At 47.7% G+C, this 18,516-nt stretch overlaps 1 protein-coding gene and 1 pseudogene across 4 annotated transcripts in view; one reads left to right on the top strand and one right to left on the bottom strand.

Annotated features, from left to right (window-relative positions):
* LOC137547379 (uncharacterized) overlaps positions 1-6,307 on the top strand; it is a 187,146-nt gene extending 180,839 nt beyond the window's left edge. For all 4 annotated transcript variants that reach the window (XM_068270926.1, XM_068270924.1, XM_068270925.1 and 1 more), the window contains one exon: positions 1,478-6,307. In XM_068270926.1, the coding sequence (XP_068127027.1) occupies positions 1,478-1,588 (111 nt within the window). In that variant the 3' untranslated portion in view covers positions 1,589-6,307. The remainder of the gene's footprint in view (positions 1-1,477) is intronic.
* Positions 1-18,516, bottom strand: part of LOC137547378 (FIGNL1-interacting regulator of recombination and mitosis pseudogene) — a 63,511-nt pseudogene that overhangs the window by 31,644 nt on the left and 13,351 nt on the right.

Below are 18,516 nucleotides of genomic sequence, written 5' to 3'. Positions count from 1 at the left end.
GTGCCCCAGTATAGGTAGCTTAGGTGGTTCCAGCCCCAGTATAGGAAGCCAGGTATAGGTGGTGGCCCAGTGTAGGTAGCCTGTAGCCAGATATAGGTGGCGCCCCAGTATAGAAAGTCCGCTGTAGCGGGCTCACTCATCTGTTCCCCATGTTCAAGAGCTGATGTCACTCTTCTCTCAGTGCTGGAACGCGGTTTGCTGGGTAGTGAGCCACAGGCCCGCAGCCAGCACATGCGGTCCTTCCAGCGTTTTTGGGGGGCCCAGGGCCCCCAGAAACTCTGGGCCCCTCACTGAAGTGTCAGTTGTCCCCCCCTGATGGCTGCCCTGGTTTCCAGTACAGGAAGAGTCAAGAAACTCCAGTTGTTATCTCTATGCAAAAAAGCCATTAATCTCTATGACTTTAAAAAGTCGTGGAGAGGGCTGTCTTCTGACTTTTATTATCTCAACTGTAAGTAAACAGTTTTCTTTTTATCTGCCAGAGGAGAAGTCATTAGTTCACAGACTGCTCTGAAAGAATCATTTTGAATGCTGAATGTTGTGTAATCTGTACATATTATAGAATGATGCAATGTTAGAAAAAACACTATATACCTGAAAATAAAAGTATGAGAATATTTTCTTTGCTGCTAATCTTCTAGTAATTATTCATAGTACACAACCAATTCATTATATCATATATTTTTTTTCGCTTCAGTGTCTCTTTAAGCCACGCCCCTGCCACCCAAGTCACGCAGACCATAAAGATTTCATAAGAAAAATATGTTGTTTTATCATTCAGACCACGCTGGTCCTTTCTATCCTGGTTCATTTTCCTTCATATTAACATTTTAAAATTAGTAATATAATCAATTTAAAGGATGGGAATAAAGTTTAGAGTTAATCAAACCAGGGCTGTGGAGTTGGAGTCGGAGCAATTTTGGGCACCCGGAGTCGGAGTCGTGGTTTCAGAAGCTGAGGAGTCGGGAGTCGGAGTCACATGATTTTTGTACAAAATCCACAGACCTGTTAAGTTTTAGACTAAGGAGTCGGAGAGTCAGAGTCTTAACAATTTTGGTACCCGGAGTCGGAGTTGTGGTTTCAGAAACGGAGGAGTTGGAGTCGGAAGATTGTTGTACCGACTCCACTGCCCTGAATCAAACACATTTTTTTAGTAGAGAAATATATATATTTACATAGAAAAAGGGGCAAAGTCCTGTAATATGGACAAATGAGGAGGAAAGAGGGACAGTTGGGAGCTATGGGATTATGAGACTGTACTGTATTTAGATATGGAATTATTCAGTGATCAGCAGTGGCTTGAACCAGTGTGCAATCAGTAAAGTTCTCATTCTAGACAGACTGCAGGACATGCATGGAGAGAGAGAACGCTATACATCCATTTGTTTATCAATTGTTTTTAGGAATAAAAGCAATTGGATTTTAGGCTAACTGTATGTAAAAATAAATGTCTGTCATATGATTCTCTTTATATCCTCAGATCTGTTACAAGAAAAAGAAACCAAAACAACAGACACAGACAGAGAACACTGATCCTGATGGAAAACCCCTTAGAAATGGTGGAGTAGAGGAAGAAGACGAGCGTCTGTAGACAACACCGATCTAATGGAGGGAAGACCTCTACCAGGAAATGGATGGTAGACAAACAGGACGAGCATCTGTAGACAACACTGCCTCCAGCTCCTGAGCCTCATCAGTACAGGACGGAGGATGTAATGTACAGTATGTGTGCAGCATGGCCGTATATGCTTCTTACACATGCAGGCTGTGCTCACATCCTAGTGATTCTGTTGCTTAAAGTAAACCAGAGCTGACTTAATAAGAAGAAACAATACTTACCTGGTGCTTCCTCCATCCTCATAAGCACGTGTGAGTCCCTCGCCGTCCTCCTGCGGTCTGCCGTTCAGCCGTAATCAGCCCCGGTAACAGGCTCAGTCACGTCAGTTGTGGCCTTCTGCGCATGCGTGGGGCTGATTGCGGCTGACCACGGGATGATGGCGAGGGACTCACTTGTGCTTATGGGGCTGGAGCAAACCCCAGGTAAGTATCGTTTCTTCTTATTACGTCAGCTCTGGTACACTCTATGGATGAGAACTGGGTGCAAACACGTTGAATACAGCGCTAGAGATTTGGACACAGCCGGCGCCACCATAGGCCGTAATAGGAATTACAGCTATAGCGGCGCACGGAGTAACTTTGCCGCCGTCAGAAGACGGAGCTCAAGTTACTTTTAAATCACTGTAATTCGGCTGTTAGCAATAGCTGGAAGCTGAATTACATCATCACGTGGACCTGGAAGGAGAATAGTAATTACCTCCACTGAGACTTGTGCAGGAGCAGAATAAGCCATACTGGCTGTATCCTGTGCCCAAGTCTCCCGGCGGTGATTACATACGTACGCAACTGGGAGGACGTCAGTTAAACTTTCCTCACCTGAAGCACACAATAGGCTTATTCAGTTGTATATTCTTCACTAAGCATATTGGACACCTGTTACTTTGAAGAATAAACAGTTACATGAGGCTATGGATTCCCCTAAAGGTGGCCACACACGATACAATAAAATGATCAGATTTTATGGCAATTCGATAAAAACGATCGGATCTCCACAAAAAAAAAAAACAAAAGCTTTTTTTCATTCGACTGAAAAATCCGATCGGATTTCCCATTTTTTTTTTATTTTTATCGATCCAGAATGCCAGATATTTTTCTTAAATTTCTCTAAAGATTGTATGGTGTGTGTTAGATTGTCAATTTATTAATATACACACCCTAGCAATTTTCTCAGTGTCCAATCATTTTTATCATAATTGGGGAAAAATTGAACATAGCTGTGTGGTACATTGGTCATATTTTTGAAATGTTACAATCAGTCAGAAAAATTTGATTGCAATCCTCAAATTGAACAGATATTTAAAAAATTGTATGGTGTGTGGCCACCTTAAATGTGATAGGGATTGATGCCAATTTCCTGCATATAATCTGGCATTGTCCACAAGTTGATTCCTTTTGGAACAAAGTTGGACATCATCTCTCCCAGATTGGTAGTTTCTGTCTAAGACTATTATATTACAGTGGTTCTCTCCAGACCCCCTTTAGTATCACATTGGGTGTCCCTGGTCACCGAAGTTGTGCAATATGAAAAGATTCTATTTTCTCACCTCCGCTGTCCTAAAGGGAAACTTAACTGAGAGGGATATGAACGTTTAATTTAAAACAGTAGCAGTTGCTTGTCAGTCCTGCTGATCTCTTTAGCTGCAGTAGTGGCTGAATCACACACCTGAAACCAGCATGCTGCTTATCTAGTCTGACTTCAGTCAGAGCACCTGATCTGCATGCTTGTTCAGGGGCTGTGGCTGAAAGTATGAGAGACACAGGATCAGCAGGGGAGTCGGGCAACTGGTATTACTTTACCAGCCTGGCGGTATGGACGAGCTCAGCTCAACCACTACCGCCGGAGGCTGCCGCTCAGGCCCTGCTGGGCCGATTTACATCAAATAAAAAGGAGCACACGCAGCCGGCACTTTGCCAGCCGCGTGTGCTACCTGATCGCCGAAAGAGGGTCCCCCCAGCCGCCCGAGCCCAACGCAGCCGGACCAAACAGTTCCGGCCAGCGCTAAGGGCTGGATCGGAGGCGGCTGACGTCCATGACGTCACTCCGCTCGTCGCACGAGGAAAGCATAACAAGAAGGGCCGCTCATTGCGGCCTTTCTTGTTACTTCTGATCGCCGGAGGCGATCAGAAGTACGCATTCGGAGTGCCCTCAGTTGGCTGCATGCAATAGTTTTTTTTTTATCAAAAAAAAAACGTCCGGTCGCCAGCCTGGCGATCTTAATAGAACGCCAGGCTGGTTAAAAGGAAAAATCCATATACTTTTCAGTTTAGGTTCCCTTAAAGTAAATGGGAACCGGTCCTTAAACCCTCTGGCGGTATTCCCGAGCTGAGCTCGGGCTGGGTTTCACTTACCCAGAGCGGTATTCCTGAGCTCAGCTCGGGCTGGCCCAAATCTGCCATGCACTGCACTTTCCTGGGTCCTGCACGTGATTGAAGCTGCCAGGGGGACACAGGCATCTCCCCCCGGCCGCCGGGATCCCCTTCTGCTTCGCTCTTCTTCCGGGGATCCCCGCACCACCGCATGGCCGGCCAATCAGGATGGTCGAGCGGCGGTTTGCAGTGGGGCGGTGTGACGTCACTGGGAGTGGGGAAAACTTTAAAGTGATTTTTTTTTTTTACAGTGATCGCTTACATGTACATATATATGGATATACACATATATCCATAGATATACATGTATATCTATATCTATATATACACATATATACACCGACCGACCTCTGCCTGTATTTTGACTACTCTCTGCCTGCCTTATTTGTACAGTTTCACAAAGTTTATTCATAAATGTAATTAATTCAACACATTTGTGTTCTAGTCTTTTATTTATATGCAGAGTGTCTACCAGGCTTTTATTCTGACATATTTTGGTGAGATATGATTCCAGACAGAAATGCACCGCCAGGGAGGTTAAAAAAAGGAGAGGGAAGGCTCTGGGTCCTATAGAGCCATCCCTCTTCTCTCCCGGTGCAGCGCTGTCCCCTGTAGCAATATTCGACTAATTCAGTCAAATACTGCTCGCTCCACTGGAAAAGGTGACTTTGGAAAGTCTTCAGGAGCCCGAGTGCTCCCAAAGACGGGCCGCTCCATACTGCGCACGCCGCGTGTAAGCGCCCTCTCTTGCACACACACACCCACATGTGCGCAGTATGGAGCCGCTTGTCTTCGGGAGAACTCGGCTCCTGTAGTCTTCCGTGGCAGGGGACTTAAATGGGTGAGCCAGCGCAGCACTGGGGGTACCGGGAGAGGAGAGGCTCAATTAGGGCCCAGAGCCTTCCCTCTCCATAGGCAAGTATCCGGTTTTCTTTTTTAAAAAAAAACGAGTTCCATTTGCTTTAAGGCAGGGATCACACTTGTCTTTCAGTTTTCTGCGTGCGTTTTTCTGCGTACTTTTTCTGCACTCTATGCAGGAAAATGCGCGCGTTTTTTCTCAGCAGCTAATGTAATTGATAGAGAAAACTGACAAAATGTGCAGTCATCATGCAGAATGTCAGGTTTTTTTCTGCATGCGAAAAACACATTAAGTGTGAACTAGCCAATTGATCAACGTGAGTTCTGTGCAGAAAACGCGCACGAAAACAAGTGTGTTTCCTGCCTAAAAGGAAGGCCCTAGGTGATTAACCTCCTTGCCGGTTATCCCGAGCTCAGCTCGGGGTAACCTGCGTAGGAGGATTTCTCAGGCCCCGCTGGGCCGCTTTTCAAATTTTTTTTTTCCTACACGCAGCTAGCACTTTGCTAGCGGCGTGTGGTACGCGATCGCCGCACCGCCCCCCCCCCCCCCCCCACGCAGCCTGGCCAATCAGTGACAGGCAGCGCTGAGGGGTGGATCGGGATTCCCTGTGACGTCCCGATGTCCATGACGTCATCCCGCCCCGTCGCCATGGCGACCGGGGAAGCCCAGCAGGAAATCCCGTTCTGAACGGGATTTCCTGCTTACTCTGATCGCCGGAGGCCCTGGGCTCGCTACATGATTTAAAAAAACAAAATAAACAAGCTGCCCCCTTGCCGCGGGAATCGGACCGGCAAGGGGGTTAAAAAACAAAAATCTACTTACCTGGGGCTTCCTCCAGCCGTCCTGTGCCCTCGCTGCAAGCTCCGCTTCCCGCCGGTGGCCCAGGGTCCCCTCTGGTAAAAGATGTCTACTGCGCTTCAGCGTGCGACTCAGAGTTGCGCTGAGGTCATTCGGACTGTACTGCACAGGCACACTAGTTTTGTGCATGCACAGTACATTCCGGATGACGTCGGTGCTCCTCCGTGAGCCGCACGCTGGGGAGCAGTAGATGCTGATCTGCCGAGGTTGGCATCTGCCCCGGAGGAGACCGAGTGCCATCGGAGTTGCAGAAAGGGGACACGAAGCCCCAGGTAAGTAGATTTTTGTTTTTTAACCTCCTCGGTTAAGTTTGAAAGAATGTGGAATGGATGGATTGAGTCCCTTGCAACTAGCTAGACCTGGAACCAGCTGTTGCTTGTTTTTCTGTCTCAGTAGCACAGTGCTTCCCTGTAAGGTTGGTTATAGGGGTGGGGGACCCGTTGGATGCTCGGAAATTCTGCATCTATCATGTCTGTCTATTGTACAGCCTATTATATGATTAATCCCTATGGTTACCATATGTTTACTGTGCCTTCTGGTGTGTGCAATGTTTTCTATTCATCTTCAGATGACAAAGCAAGACTGTACTATTATCTTTTTTTATTATGATTGTCTGTACCTTGTCAAGCTGTTTATTTTTACATAATAAAACATTTTTTTTTAAAATGAACAAAGCAGTGATCGTGATAGTTCCTCCGTCTCTCCCTGCTCCCCCACCCATAGTGACCATCAATGGGGTCAAGTCATAAAAGGCTGTGCGGTAAAAAAAATCTGGTTGGGAGAATACCGCATTCGGTATTTTCGACTTTTGTGTGCTAATTCATAAACTTTTTCACAGGTGTGGTAAATTACCGAAGCCCATTGACAAAAACCTTTGCTGTAACAGCTTGATACAAGCTATTCCGTGCAGTGAGGGCATCCCGACATCTCTTTACATGTACATGTTTTGGTATACTGCCTCTGCTTGCTCTGAATCTTATGCTGCGTACACACTTGCGATAACGATCGCTCGTAAATGCCAATTAACGATCGCTCGTAGTCGCTCGTACGATTATTGCTCGTACGATTATTGCCTAAAGTTCGTTCATAAGCGATCGTTAAGTCAAGCGATGGAAGGGCAATGATTGCTCGAGAAAATTTTCCAAATAGTTGGATATAATCGAGCGATTGTCGCCGTGAAAATCGTGCGAGAACGATCGCTATCTCATGAACTGCGCAGGTGCGTTGAAAGTAGGAACGTACGTATTTCCGGGAACGTTTGTTCCGTAGCGATCGTTCATCTACCACGTCATATCCGTGTGCGCACGCAACTATTCTTCCTGATCGTTCGTTTCGGTGACAACAATCGCTTCGCTACTTTCCCAGTCGCCTGATTTGCATTTACTACCTGCTCGTCCGCCTATCGCCCGTCGCAGAACGATCGCTTGTAACGAACGATCGTTATCGCAGGTGTGTACGTACCATAAGTCTTTCTTAGTATTCTATTTAATTGCCACAGCTTAGATTAACTTCCAAGAAACTTTGCACATGTCCTGCTTGGGTGATTTTCCCCACTAGCTTCTAACAGGTACCCAAGAGGTTAAACCAGACACACAGCCTAAGGCCCAGTGCACACCGAGCGGTTTTTGATGCGATCTGCCGGCCACATCCGCATGTCAAACCGCTTGGTTAATATATCTCAATGGGCTGGTGAACAGCGGCGGTTTGAGGATTGTAGCAAACCGCAAACGTGCCTCCTGCTGCACGTCTGCGGTTTGCAGAAGCGTTTCTGCCTCAATGTAAAGTACAGGAAAAACGCAAACCGCTCTGAAAAACGCCAGATCAGAGCGGTTTGCCAGGCGTTTTTGTTACAGAAGCTGTTCAGTAACAACTTTTACTGCAACAATTTGTGTAATCTGCTACACAAAAACGCACCCAAACCGCTAGAAATGTTTAGAAAACGTCTCTAAACATGCCTAAAATCACTCTGAAATCTGCTCCCAAAACCGCTAGCGTTTTGCAGATCTGCTAGAGGTTTTGGTGTGCACTGGGCCTGAGACAGTGATCTGCGAACTTGGCTCTCCAGCTGTTAAGTCCCACAATGTATTTGCCTTTATGTATCATAACTGTGGCTGTTAGACTCCTGCAATGCATTGTGGGACGTCAGCAATTCAGCATTGGTGAATTGACATTTTCCTAAGTGCTCGGTAAAGTCAGCTGTTTTCTGCATTACCGAATGAACCAGCCAAGAATCGAGGCCAATGTAGAAAATTCCCTAATAACCTCAACTCCTCAATGGCCACTTCCATGTGGTATGAGGGCTTACCCACACAATCTGGAAATAGTTCAAAATCTGTTGACTCTCATACTACATGGAGGTGGTAATATTGGCCAGTCTTTGAACAATCATAATTGGATGTGTGTATGCACCCTTACAGGTGAGCTTGGTGTAAATTGTGTCGCAGTTTGTGCACAACTGGACCAAAACTACCTGCAGCTGCATTTCATTGCTCCGGTGTCATTCAGAACACAAAGCTCAGAAAACCGCCCTTCATTGCTCATCTGTGCATGTAAGCGCGTGAATTCCACAGGGCTCCTACAAGAGACTGTGACATGGGCGTGTCTACGGTTTCTGCCAATCAATGGATCAGTCCAGGGCTGCAAAAGAGTAACCAGGGCTCTTCCACTGTGAAGCTTATTACTCCTGCAGCCAATGTGGGAAGTTTCTGGGCAGTCTGTACTCCACAAAGGAAGCGGCATCCAGAGAAGTACGGTTCCAGCTTCAGGTGGTTATGGAAATTCATAGCTGTCTGTAGACATGAAATTAGCCTACCTGCTATTTGGCAGCGTGGGTGGCGGCATTCATGTCATACTCGCCCATAAGGAGCCATCGCCGGACCCAGCATCGGGTGTCCCGGCCCTTCCATGTGAACTCCCCACACCCTGATGCAGGTCTGGTTAAAGGACCTCTGTCGCGAAAATTTCTTCTAGAGTAAAATGAACCATAAATGACTTTTCTCCTATGTTTCTGTCACTTACAGTAGGTAGTAGAAATCTGACATTACCGACAGGTTTTGGATTAGACCATCTTCTCATGGGGCGTTCTCAGGGTTTTCTTTATTTTTAAAAGCACTTTGTGAATGGCAGTTGCTCCGTCCAACTGCCAAAATAGTGTACGGTGAGCAGGGAGGCTTGCCAGCATCTATGTATAAATCTTTTTCAGGGAATGTCTTTATAAAGAATAAAGGCCATGCTGAGAATCCCCCATGAAGAGATAGACTAGTCCAAAACCTGTCGGTAATGTCAGATTTCTACTACCTACTGTAAGTGACAGCAGTGTAGGAGAAAAGTAATGTATGGCTCAATTTACTCTGGAAGAAATATACTTATTTCATTTGTATGTTTTACATTTAAAAGATTTTCGTGACAGTTCCTCTTTAAAAGATTCAGGAATTCGACAGACTACAGATTTCTATGAGAGTTTGTAAATAATCTACTAATTGCATTGAAAGCATGCTGAAAGCCATGTGGGGTGGGTGCACATCTACACTCTTTCTTAAAGCGCACCTGAACTGACAGTAGATCTACAGACCTGCACATGTGGGGCGATTCTACTTGTCTGGACTCCCCTCCGTTGCCCCCCCCCCCAGGTGTGACAAAGGAGCGCACCACGCTCTGCCCACTCCATGCCCCCTGTAATTCTGCGCTCCTGTCTGGCTGCACATAGCAAACACAGCCAGTAGTCTTCTGGGCATGCGTACTTGAGAAGTGCTGCTGCAGTGTTTAGTTTTATGGCTATACTGTCAGTTAAAGTGTGCTCAAGCAACGGCAGAGGCCAGCACACACTGCAGCTAGACTGCTTTTAGGAGGCATAGATAAGTGCCTATTACAGCTACCAGTATACTGAGAAATACAGTACAAAGTGGCATAGTGACTAGCACTCTTGCCTTGCAGCGCTGGGCCCCCGGTTCAAATCCCAGACAAGGCACTACTGCAGAGTTTGTATGTTATCCCCGTGTCTGTGTGGGTTTCCTCCTGGTACTCAGGTTTCCTAGTACATCCCAAAAAGCATACAGATAAGTAAATTGGCTTCCCCCTAAACTACGATGCATGCACTACACGATACATACATAGGACTATGGCAGGGATTAGATTGTGAACATACTAACTCAATGCTCACAGTGCCCTCGACCAAGTGTTTTGAATTGGAGACTAACGCTGAAAAGCAAGAATACCATCTACCACACCACTAGGGACACAGACTGCTGTAATATCCTGACAAAGGTTCTAATTTTCCCTACCCCACCAGGAATGTTTTCTGTGACATTCCACTTACCACTTGCCGACCGCCTAACGCAGATTGGCGGTGACAGAGTGGCTCTGTTGTTCCTCCAGGACGCCATATGGCATCATCTCACGAGGAGTCACTCCTGTCGCTGTAAACAGGGGGACTCATCGATCAGCCTGCCAGCCAGCAATCAGCACTGGCAGGCTAATTTTTTTTTATTTAGCAGCAGAACATTTATATAGTGCTGCCATTGAAAGCAGCGCTGTACAGAGGATTGTCTTGTCACTTAACTGTCCCTCGGAGGAGCTCACAATCCCAGTGTTCTCCCCAGAGCCTATTACCCGGGCGGAGCGCCCACCTGGGTCTCTGTTCCCGCCCGGCTGATTTGATTAGCCTCCGAGTCTAAAGCAGAGACACTTTCCTCTGCTCGTAGTTTTAATTCAGGCAGCGCTGAGTGCAGAGACACATCTCCGCCCTCCTCCTCAGCTTCTTCCTATCAGCAGCGAGGGGCGGGGGAAGCGCCTAGCACAGATGAGTCAGACCTCGGGAACTTTGCTGGAGCCGACCATAGAATAGAGTGTACGGCTCTATTGCTATTCCTTTTGGTGGTCACCCGATCTTTCCCAGCAGTGGACACAGAAGCTCTCCTCCTCCTCTATCTGTGCAGCAGATACAAAGCCCCTTCCCAGCTCCTTCCATTCACAGGAATGTCGGAATACTCAGATAAGTGTGGCTCATTAACATATCAAGACGCTGGTCATTCAGTGTGAAGGGAGAGCTGAGTGGTTTACAGGGCTGTAATATGAACCTAGTGCAGCATTCACTCTGTCCCCTGTGTCCTTGCACTTCATGCCAGACTGACATCTTTTGTGTCAGTGATTGTAAAATCACTGTGATATCCAGTTTTTAGTATGGGCAAATATGAATGGCAAAAAGTTCAGTTCAGCCTGTCTGTCTTATCTCAGCAGTTACAGTAGTTTAGGTGGAAAAAAAAGCCATAAGTCCATTAAGTTCAGCCAGAATACTTGTATGTCTGATATCGCTGTGCTTTGAACTAGCATGTTTTTTGCAAAGTCTCCTCTGGAATCCTCACCACTCTGTTGCCTGCCTGTGTGATCAGCTAACAAAAAAAAGTTCCCCTGGGGGGTACTCACCTCAGTAGGTGGGGGAAGCCTCAGGGTCCCAATGAGGCTTCCCCCTCCCCTGTAGCTACAGGCAGTCCAGCGCTGGATCCCCTGAAGTGTCCCGGAATCCTCCCTCGACAAGCATTGATTTACCTTTCCTACCTCCAGCGGAGGCGCTGTTGCGGCTCTCCGCACGAAGATAGGCAAAAATAGCCAATCTCTGTCAGGTCCGCTCTACTGCGCAGGAGACTTGCGCCTGCGCAGTAGAGCGGCCCGACAGCGATTGGCTATTTCCGCCTATCTCCGAGCGGAGAGCCGATACTGCGCCTGCGCTGGAGCCGGGAAGGTAAATATTCACATCCTCGCTGTTAGGGGAGTGTTATCGCCACTGCCGTGGGACAGAGGAGGATGGGGGAAGCCTCAATAGGATCCGGAGGCTTCCCTCACCCGAGGCGAGTACCCCCCAGGGGAGGTTTTTTTTCCATTACAGGTTTTCTTTAAGTCAGCACTCCGCTGCTCCTAGTGTATGTCCAGCAGCAGGAGTCACAATACATTGCATGCAGAGAGTGTTGAATGTCAGGTCATATATGTGATGATGGGGCTATGGCACTAAGGCCCCATTCACACTAAGATACTTTTCCAGGAATTTACAGAGCTTTGCTGAATGCCAGCGAACAGAGCAGCACTATGACAAAGTTTCCCTCAGGAAGCATTCACACTATAATTGTGATGTATGTAAAATCAAATGCACTGCATACAGCATTTTGGGATCGTTTGCAATGCGATTTTTGTTTCTTGAACAAGTTACCTTGCTCCCCCCACCAGCACCCAGCATTATGCCAACCTCTCCCCACCCAGCGTGATCCACTCCCACCCCACCCAGTGTGACCCTCCCTCTCCGTTCAGTGTTTCCTTACTTTCTCACCCAGCAGCACCCAGCGTGACCTTACTTCCCCACCCGGCTACTTTTTCATGCCACCCGGCTGGAAAATATTTCTGGGGAGAACACTGAATCTAATACCTATCCTAGGCATATGTCTATGTATGATTAGTGTAGTGTATGTATCTTAGTCTAGGGCCAGTTGGGGGGGATTTTTTTTTATTTATTTTTTTACTTTACACAAAAAGAGGTATTTTTTGATTAATAGAACAAAAACTACAAATAGCAGCAGCAATCACATAGCACCAAAAAAAGCTCTATTAGTGGGAAGAAAAGGAGGTAAAAATCATTTGGATGTGAAGTTGGTGTAAAAAAACACCTTCAGATTGCAGTGTAATTGCTATTTGATGGGAAAATCAGTCCTAAGGGCTCGTTCACATTGTGTTCCGTTCGCGTTTGGGGTTTTTTGACAAGTTTTTTTCCTCCTCCTCCTCCTCCTGGTGCTCGGGTGGGCGCTGTGGTTTTTGTAAAGCGCTTTAACCACCCTGGTGGTATTGATGAGCTCAGCTCGTCCAGGAAAAACTTGCTGAAAGCGGTATTGACGAGCTGAGCTCATCAATACCGCCAGGGAGATTTCTTGTTTCTCTGCCCCGCCGGCTGCACTTTTCCCTCATCAGAGGGATTCCCCAGGATGGCTGGATGCCTGACTGTACGCTGTGGGTACCCACAGCGTGCAGAACTAGCATCCAGCCACCCTGGGGAATCCCTGTGCAGCCATCGGAGCAGAGAATGTGCTCAGCAGCATGCGGGATTCCCCTTCTGTGCTGCGGGTGGCTGGTGCGGGGATCCCCTCTGTGGGGGGGGTCCCCTGCTGTGCTGCGGGTGGCTGGTGCGGGGATCCCCTCTGTGCGGGGGGAGGGTGTCCCCTTCTGTGCTGGCTGGTAGTGGCCGGTACCGGCGGGGATCCTCTCTGTGGGGAGGGGGGGGGGCATCCCCGTAATTTGCGTGCGGGTGACCCTGTAGTGTGTGTGTGGGGGGGGCGGGTATCCCCCCTATGGGGCGAGTCTTGGCCGGTCGGGGACACCCCCTTCTGTGCGGGGGGGGGGGGGGGAGGTGGGTGTCCCCTTCTATGAGAGCTGTGGGTGGCCTTTCCCTCCTCCCTCTCTGTCCCCCGTGCCCTCCTCACCCCCGATCCTGTGTCCCCCCCCATCCCGTGTCTCCCCCCTGTCAGTCAAAAGCCCTGCTTTACTCACCTGAGGGCTTTCTCCTGCGCTGGCCGAGATGCACACCCTCCATCTCCATCGCCGAAGTCCCGGTCTCTGTAATTACAGTACGCGGCTTGGTGACGTCACCAAGCCGCGTACAGTAATTACAGAGAACACGAGACTTCGCGATGGAGGAGGAAGTGCGCCGCTTCCGCCGCAGGAGCAAGCCCTCAGGTGAGTAGATCAGGGCTTCTGACGGGGGAGACACGGGATTGGGGGGGGGGGGGCACGGGGGATCGGAAGGGATGGGGGGAAGAGGAGGGAGAGGCCACCCACAGCCCTCATAGATGGGGACACCCACCTCCCCCCACAACAGAAGGGGGTGTCCCCGACAGACCATGACTAGCCCCCATAGAAGGGGATATCCCCCACACACACACAGAAGGGCCACCCAGCCACCTGCACGCACAGTATGGGGATCCCCCCCCCCACAGAGGGGATCCCCACCGGCCACTACCAGCCAGCACAGAAGGGGAGCCCCCCCACAGAAGGGACACCCGGCCAGAGTCAGGGGGCAATGGGGGGGGGGGGGTGGCAGAGGCACCCGCAAACCTGGCTCCCTATACATATGACTCCCTACACCTGGCTGCACATCTGTCTCCTATACACCTGGCTGCACATCTGTCTCCTATACACCTGGCTGCACATCTGTCTCCTATACACCTGGCTGCACATCTGTCTCCTATACACCTGGCTGCACATCTGTCTCCTATACACCTGGCTGCACATCTGTCTCCTATACACCTGGCTGCACATCTGTCTCCTATACACCTGGCTGCACATCTGTCTCCTATACACCTGGCAAACATCTGTCTCCTATACACCTGGCAAACATCTTGCTCCCTATATACCTGGCAAAACATCTGGCTAAACTATTCCTGGCTAATACATCTGGCTAACTACACCTGGCTGCACATCTGGCTAACTATACATCTGGCTAACTATACCTGGCTATACATCTGGCTAACTATACCTGGCTATACATCTGGCTAACTATACCTGGCTATACATCTGGGTCTTATACTCACCATTGGCATGCTGATCCCTCGTCGCGTACCTCTGATAGCTTCCCCGGTGCCTTCTTCCATGTCCCTTGGCGGATTTTGCTTCTCCCTTGGAGATCACATGTCCCCCGTCGATCGGCGTTGATGGAACCAGTGTCACACAGCATCATCAAAATCTCGCAGCAAACACTTTTTTTTTTAAATTTAATTCAATACAATAACCTGTATTGAATTCAATACAAAAAAAAAAGATTGCAAAAAAAAAAATTGGTTGAAAATTATGGGAAATTAATTGAACCACTTTTTGCACGGAAATCCTGGGGAAATAGAACGCCAGGGTGGCTACTAAGCACTTTTTCAGAGCGATCGCGTTTTTTCACTCCCTGATACAAGTCAGGAAGTGAACTCTTTGACCCGGAAAAGAATACAATGTATTTATTCTTAAAAATACGAACGCAATCGCTGCACAAAGCGATTTTGTGAGCGTTTTCCTATACCTACCATTGAGGCGGAATCACGTCAAAAATGGTCCACGCACCGCTTTGCGTTCTGCACAGCGCACGACTTGCACTCATATGAACCTTCTCAGACATTCAATGCACAAGCGTTTGGGGAAAAGAAGCTGAAACCGCCTCTAGTCTTATACTTATGTTGGATGACTGGTCAAAGAGAGAAGAGGAATATATGGAAGAAAAAACAAAAGCAGAACTTTAACCACTTCACCTCCAAGGGTTTTTCCCCTTTAACACCAGAGCAATTCTCACCTTTCAGTACTGCGTCCATTTATCTGCCAATAACTTTATCAATACTTATCACATTGAAATGATCTATATTGTTTTTTTTCACCACCAATTAGGCTTTCTTTGAATGGTACTTTTTGATAAGAATCATTTTATTCTAACTGCATTTTAATGGGAATAAGAAAATTGGGGGCGGGGACAACTCAGTTTTTGGCCATTATAGTTTTAAAATAAAAAGGTCTACTGTGGATAAAACATTATGCGTTCCCATTCCTTGATCTCCCCTATAACTAGTGCGCGGCGGCAAGGGACGAGTATCTATGTCCCTGCGAGGTGTAGAGGGATTTTGCAGGGATGTAGAGACTTGTTCTAGGGGAGGGGAAGTAGTTAAAGCATAGCAGAAGTGAGAGGAATACGGAGACTGACATTTATATTTTAAACAATGCAAACTGCCTGGCTGTCCTGCTGATCATCTGCCTCTAATACTATTAGCCACAGACCCGGAACAAGCACACAGATCAGATGTTTGACAGACGTGTGGCTGGATTAGCTGTATGCTTCTTTCAGGTGTGTGATTGAAGCTACGTACACACGCTGATCTGTACTGGGCTGTGGTAAAGGCTGCAATAAAGCCATGGCCAAGAATGACGAGTGAAACCAGCATGTATATAATGGGCGGACAACATCTTCCAAAGCACAGTAGGATCACATTGTTCTCCCCCACTACCAACCCACAGGAGTCCACTCCATTGCATGCTACTCGTCCTCCCTCTGTCACCCACCCCCACATAGCAACAGACGCTTCGCTAGCCTAGGGGCTGATGATTCATCTATACAACCAGGGCTGTGGAGTCGGAGTTGGGGCAATTTTGGGCCCCCGGAGTCGGAGTCGTGGTTTCAGAAACTGAGAAGTCGGAGTCGGGAGTCGCATGATTTTTGTACAAAATCCACAGCCCTGTTAAGTATTAGACTATGGAGTCGGAGTCGAGGAGTCAGAGTCTGAGCAATTTTGGGTACCCGGAGTCGTGGTTTCAGAAACTGAGGAGTCGGAGTTGGAAGATTTTTGTACCGACTCCACAGCCCTGTATACAACATCAGCAGTAGTTTCTCTCCCAACGGATTGTGTACCGATCCCTGCTGGCCGACAGATCATCCACTGTGTACTGGGCTTTAGACCAGGCATGGGCAAACTTGGCTCTCCAGCTGCTAAGGAACTATAAGTGCCACAATGCATTGCAGGAGTCTGACAGCCACAGTCATGATTCATAAAGGCAAATGCATTGTGGGACTTGTAGTTCCGTAACAGCTGTAGGGTTGAGTTTGCCCATGCCTGCTTTATGATGCTTGAAGGATCAGCAGGACAACCACGCAACTGGTATGGTTTAATCCTTTAGCAGCCAATTTATTTTGAGGCTTGAAAGTGCTCCACAGGCCAATTATTTTAGCACTTTTTTTTATTTCTTCTTTGTTACAATTTCTTGCTAATAATTAGTGCTGCTGTAATGTGTATTTAGGGCCACTTGTCACTAGGGGGCAGTGTGAAACAACAGAGGACTTCTGCTTTCAGTTTCTATATTTTCTGCTAGTAGAGAGATCAAAGCAAGCCAAGAATTTACAGCACAACCAGTTCTGCTGACTGAGGTCAAAAGCAGCACACTTATCTCAAACAGGATAACTCTACTGAAGCGGATAATGGGTTTAAAGGAATAACATATGTCTTGCCTCCATATCCCTCACACTTCAGGTGTCTTAAAGGAGTTATCAGGGATTTTTATAGAAAATAAACGCTACTTACCGGGGGCTTCCTCCAGCCCCAAGCTCCCAGGACCTCCCTCGCCGCAGCTCTGCAGTCAGTCGTTCGCCGGAGCTCCGACCCGGTCCCCGGCGATAACGTCAGAGCGACCTCCAGGTCGCTCTGTACTGCACCTGTGCGAGCGGCGCTGTCAATCACCGCCACATGGGCCGGAGCGGACTGCGCAGGCGCAGAACTACTACCACCTGCGCAGTCCGCTCCGGCCCACGTGGCGGCGATTGACAGCTCCGCTCGCGCAGGTGCAGTACAGAGCGACCTCCAGGTCACTCTGACGTCATCGCTGGGGACCGGGACGGAGCTCCGGCGAACGGCTGACTGCAGAGCTGCGGCGAGGGAGGTCCTGGGAGCTTAGGGCTGGAGGAAGCCCCCGGTAAGTAGCGTTTATTTTCTATAAAAATCCCTGATAACTCCTTTAATGAGAAATCTCTTCCGGTGCTGATTGTAAGAGGGTGTGTCCTGGGCCATGGCTGACAATCTGGGACAGAGAAGGATCTGCACTGTGGTCGTTTAGCTGTGTTATTCTTCAAAACGATATTTACAAACATTTTCTATCTTTTTTTTTGTTTTAATGGGGGTTGGGGCTGACTTTTTATACTGATTGAACATCATAAACCTCCTGTGTGGCAACATAACCCAGTGACAGCACAAAAAACAAACTCCATTTGCCAAGTTTATTTTTTGTGAAAACAAAATCTTTTATCTACATAAAATAAATAACAAAAATAAAAACACAAATACCAGTGAGCATTTTCAACAAGAAAACTGCGTTATATGCACGTTAGTGTTACTAACCTAGAAATTGTTGAATTGAGTAGAAAATAATTGAATGAACAGGTTATGCACATGTTCGCAGCTTTAAGATGACCGATACCATTGCAAGCAGGATAAATATGCTATTGTGAACCTATAGGATTCACCATCCCTATTGTCCGTATCAGAGTTGGAGAAGATTTGTAGAAGCCAGTGCCCAGGAGCACAGACAGAAAACAGTCCGATCCTCAGAACTTCTGTTCACTTTGTTTCCCCTCATCTAAAGCTCACAGCAGAGGCTGTGGTGACAGCAGAAGATAGGCAGGGGTGGAAATCTATTAAAAAGTCAGCGCAGATTGTAAGTAAATACACTCTTTCACAATCAATCGTCTTTCACCAAAGTGGTCATTAAGTTCTCATATCCTAGTGGTAGACCGTCACCCAAAGGATTAGAAGGAGCTTACCAACTGCTGACAACCCACGTTATAAGGTTGTATGTCTCGCATTCAGTGGTAAAAAAGGGGACCAGGAACCACCCAGGATCCAAGACTTCCAAAAATCTTATGTTAGTTCAGGTACATCATCCGGAAGATATACGGGGCCCAAGCAATGGGAACCCCGAAACAATATTGCGCTTGTATGCTGGTCCACAACCAGTAAGAAAATATAAAAGGTGCCGCCTGTCTCTTTCCCAGGCGACACCTTTTATACTTTACTGGTTGTGGACCAGCATACAAGCGCAATATTGTTTTGGGGTTCCCATTGCTTGGGCCCCGTATACCTTCCGGATGGTGTACCCGAACTAACATGGATTTTTGGAAGTCTTGGTTCCTGGTCCCCTTTTTTACCACTGAATGTGAGACATACAACCTTATAACGTGGGTTGTCAGCAGTTGGTAAGCTCCCTCTCATCCTTTGGGTGACGGTCTACCACTAGGATATGAGAACTTAATGACCACTTTGGTGAAAGATTGA

This window comes from Hyperolius riggenbachi, chromosome 2 (assembly GCF_040937935.1).
Source record: "Hyperolius riggenbachi isolate aHypRig1 chromosome 2, aHypRig1.pri, whole genome shotgun sequence".
Lineage (NCBI taxonomy): Eukaryota > Metazoa > Chordata > Amphibia > Anura > Hyperoliidae > Hyperolius > Hyperolius riggenbachi.
This window is presented reverse-complemented; position numbering and strand designations above follow the sequence as displayed.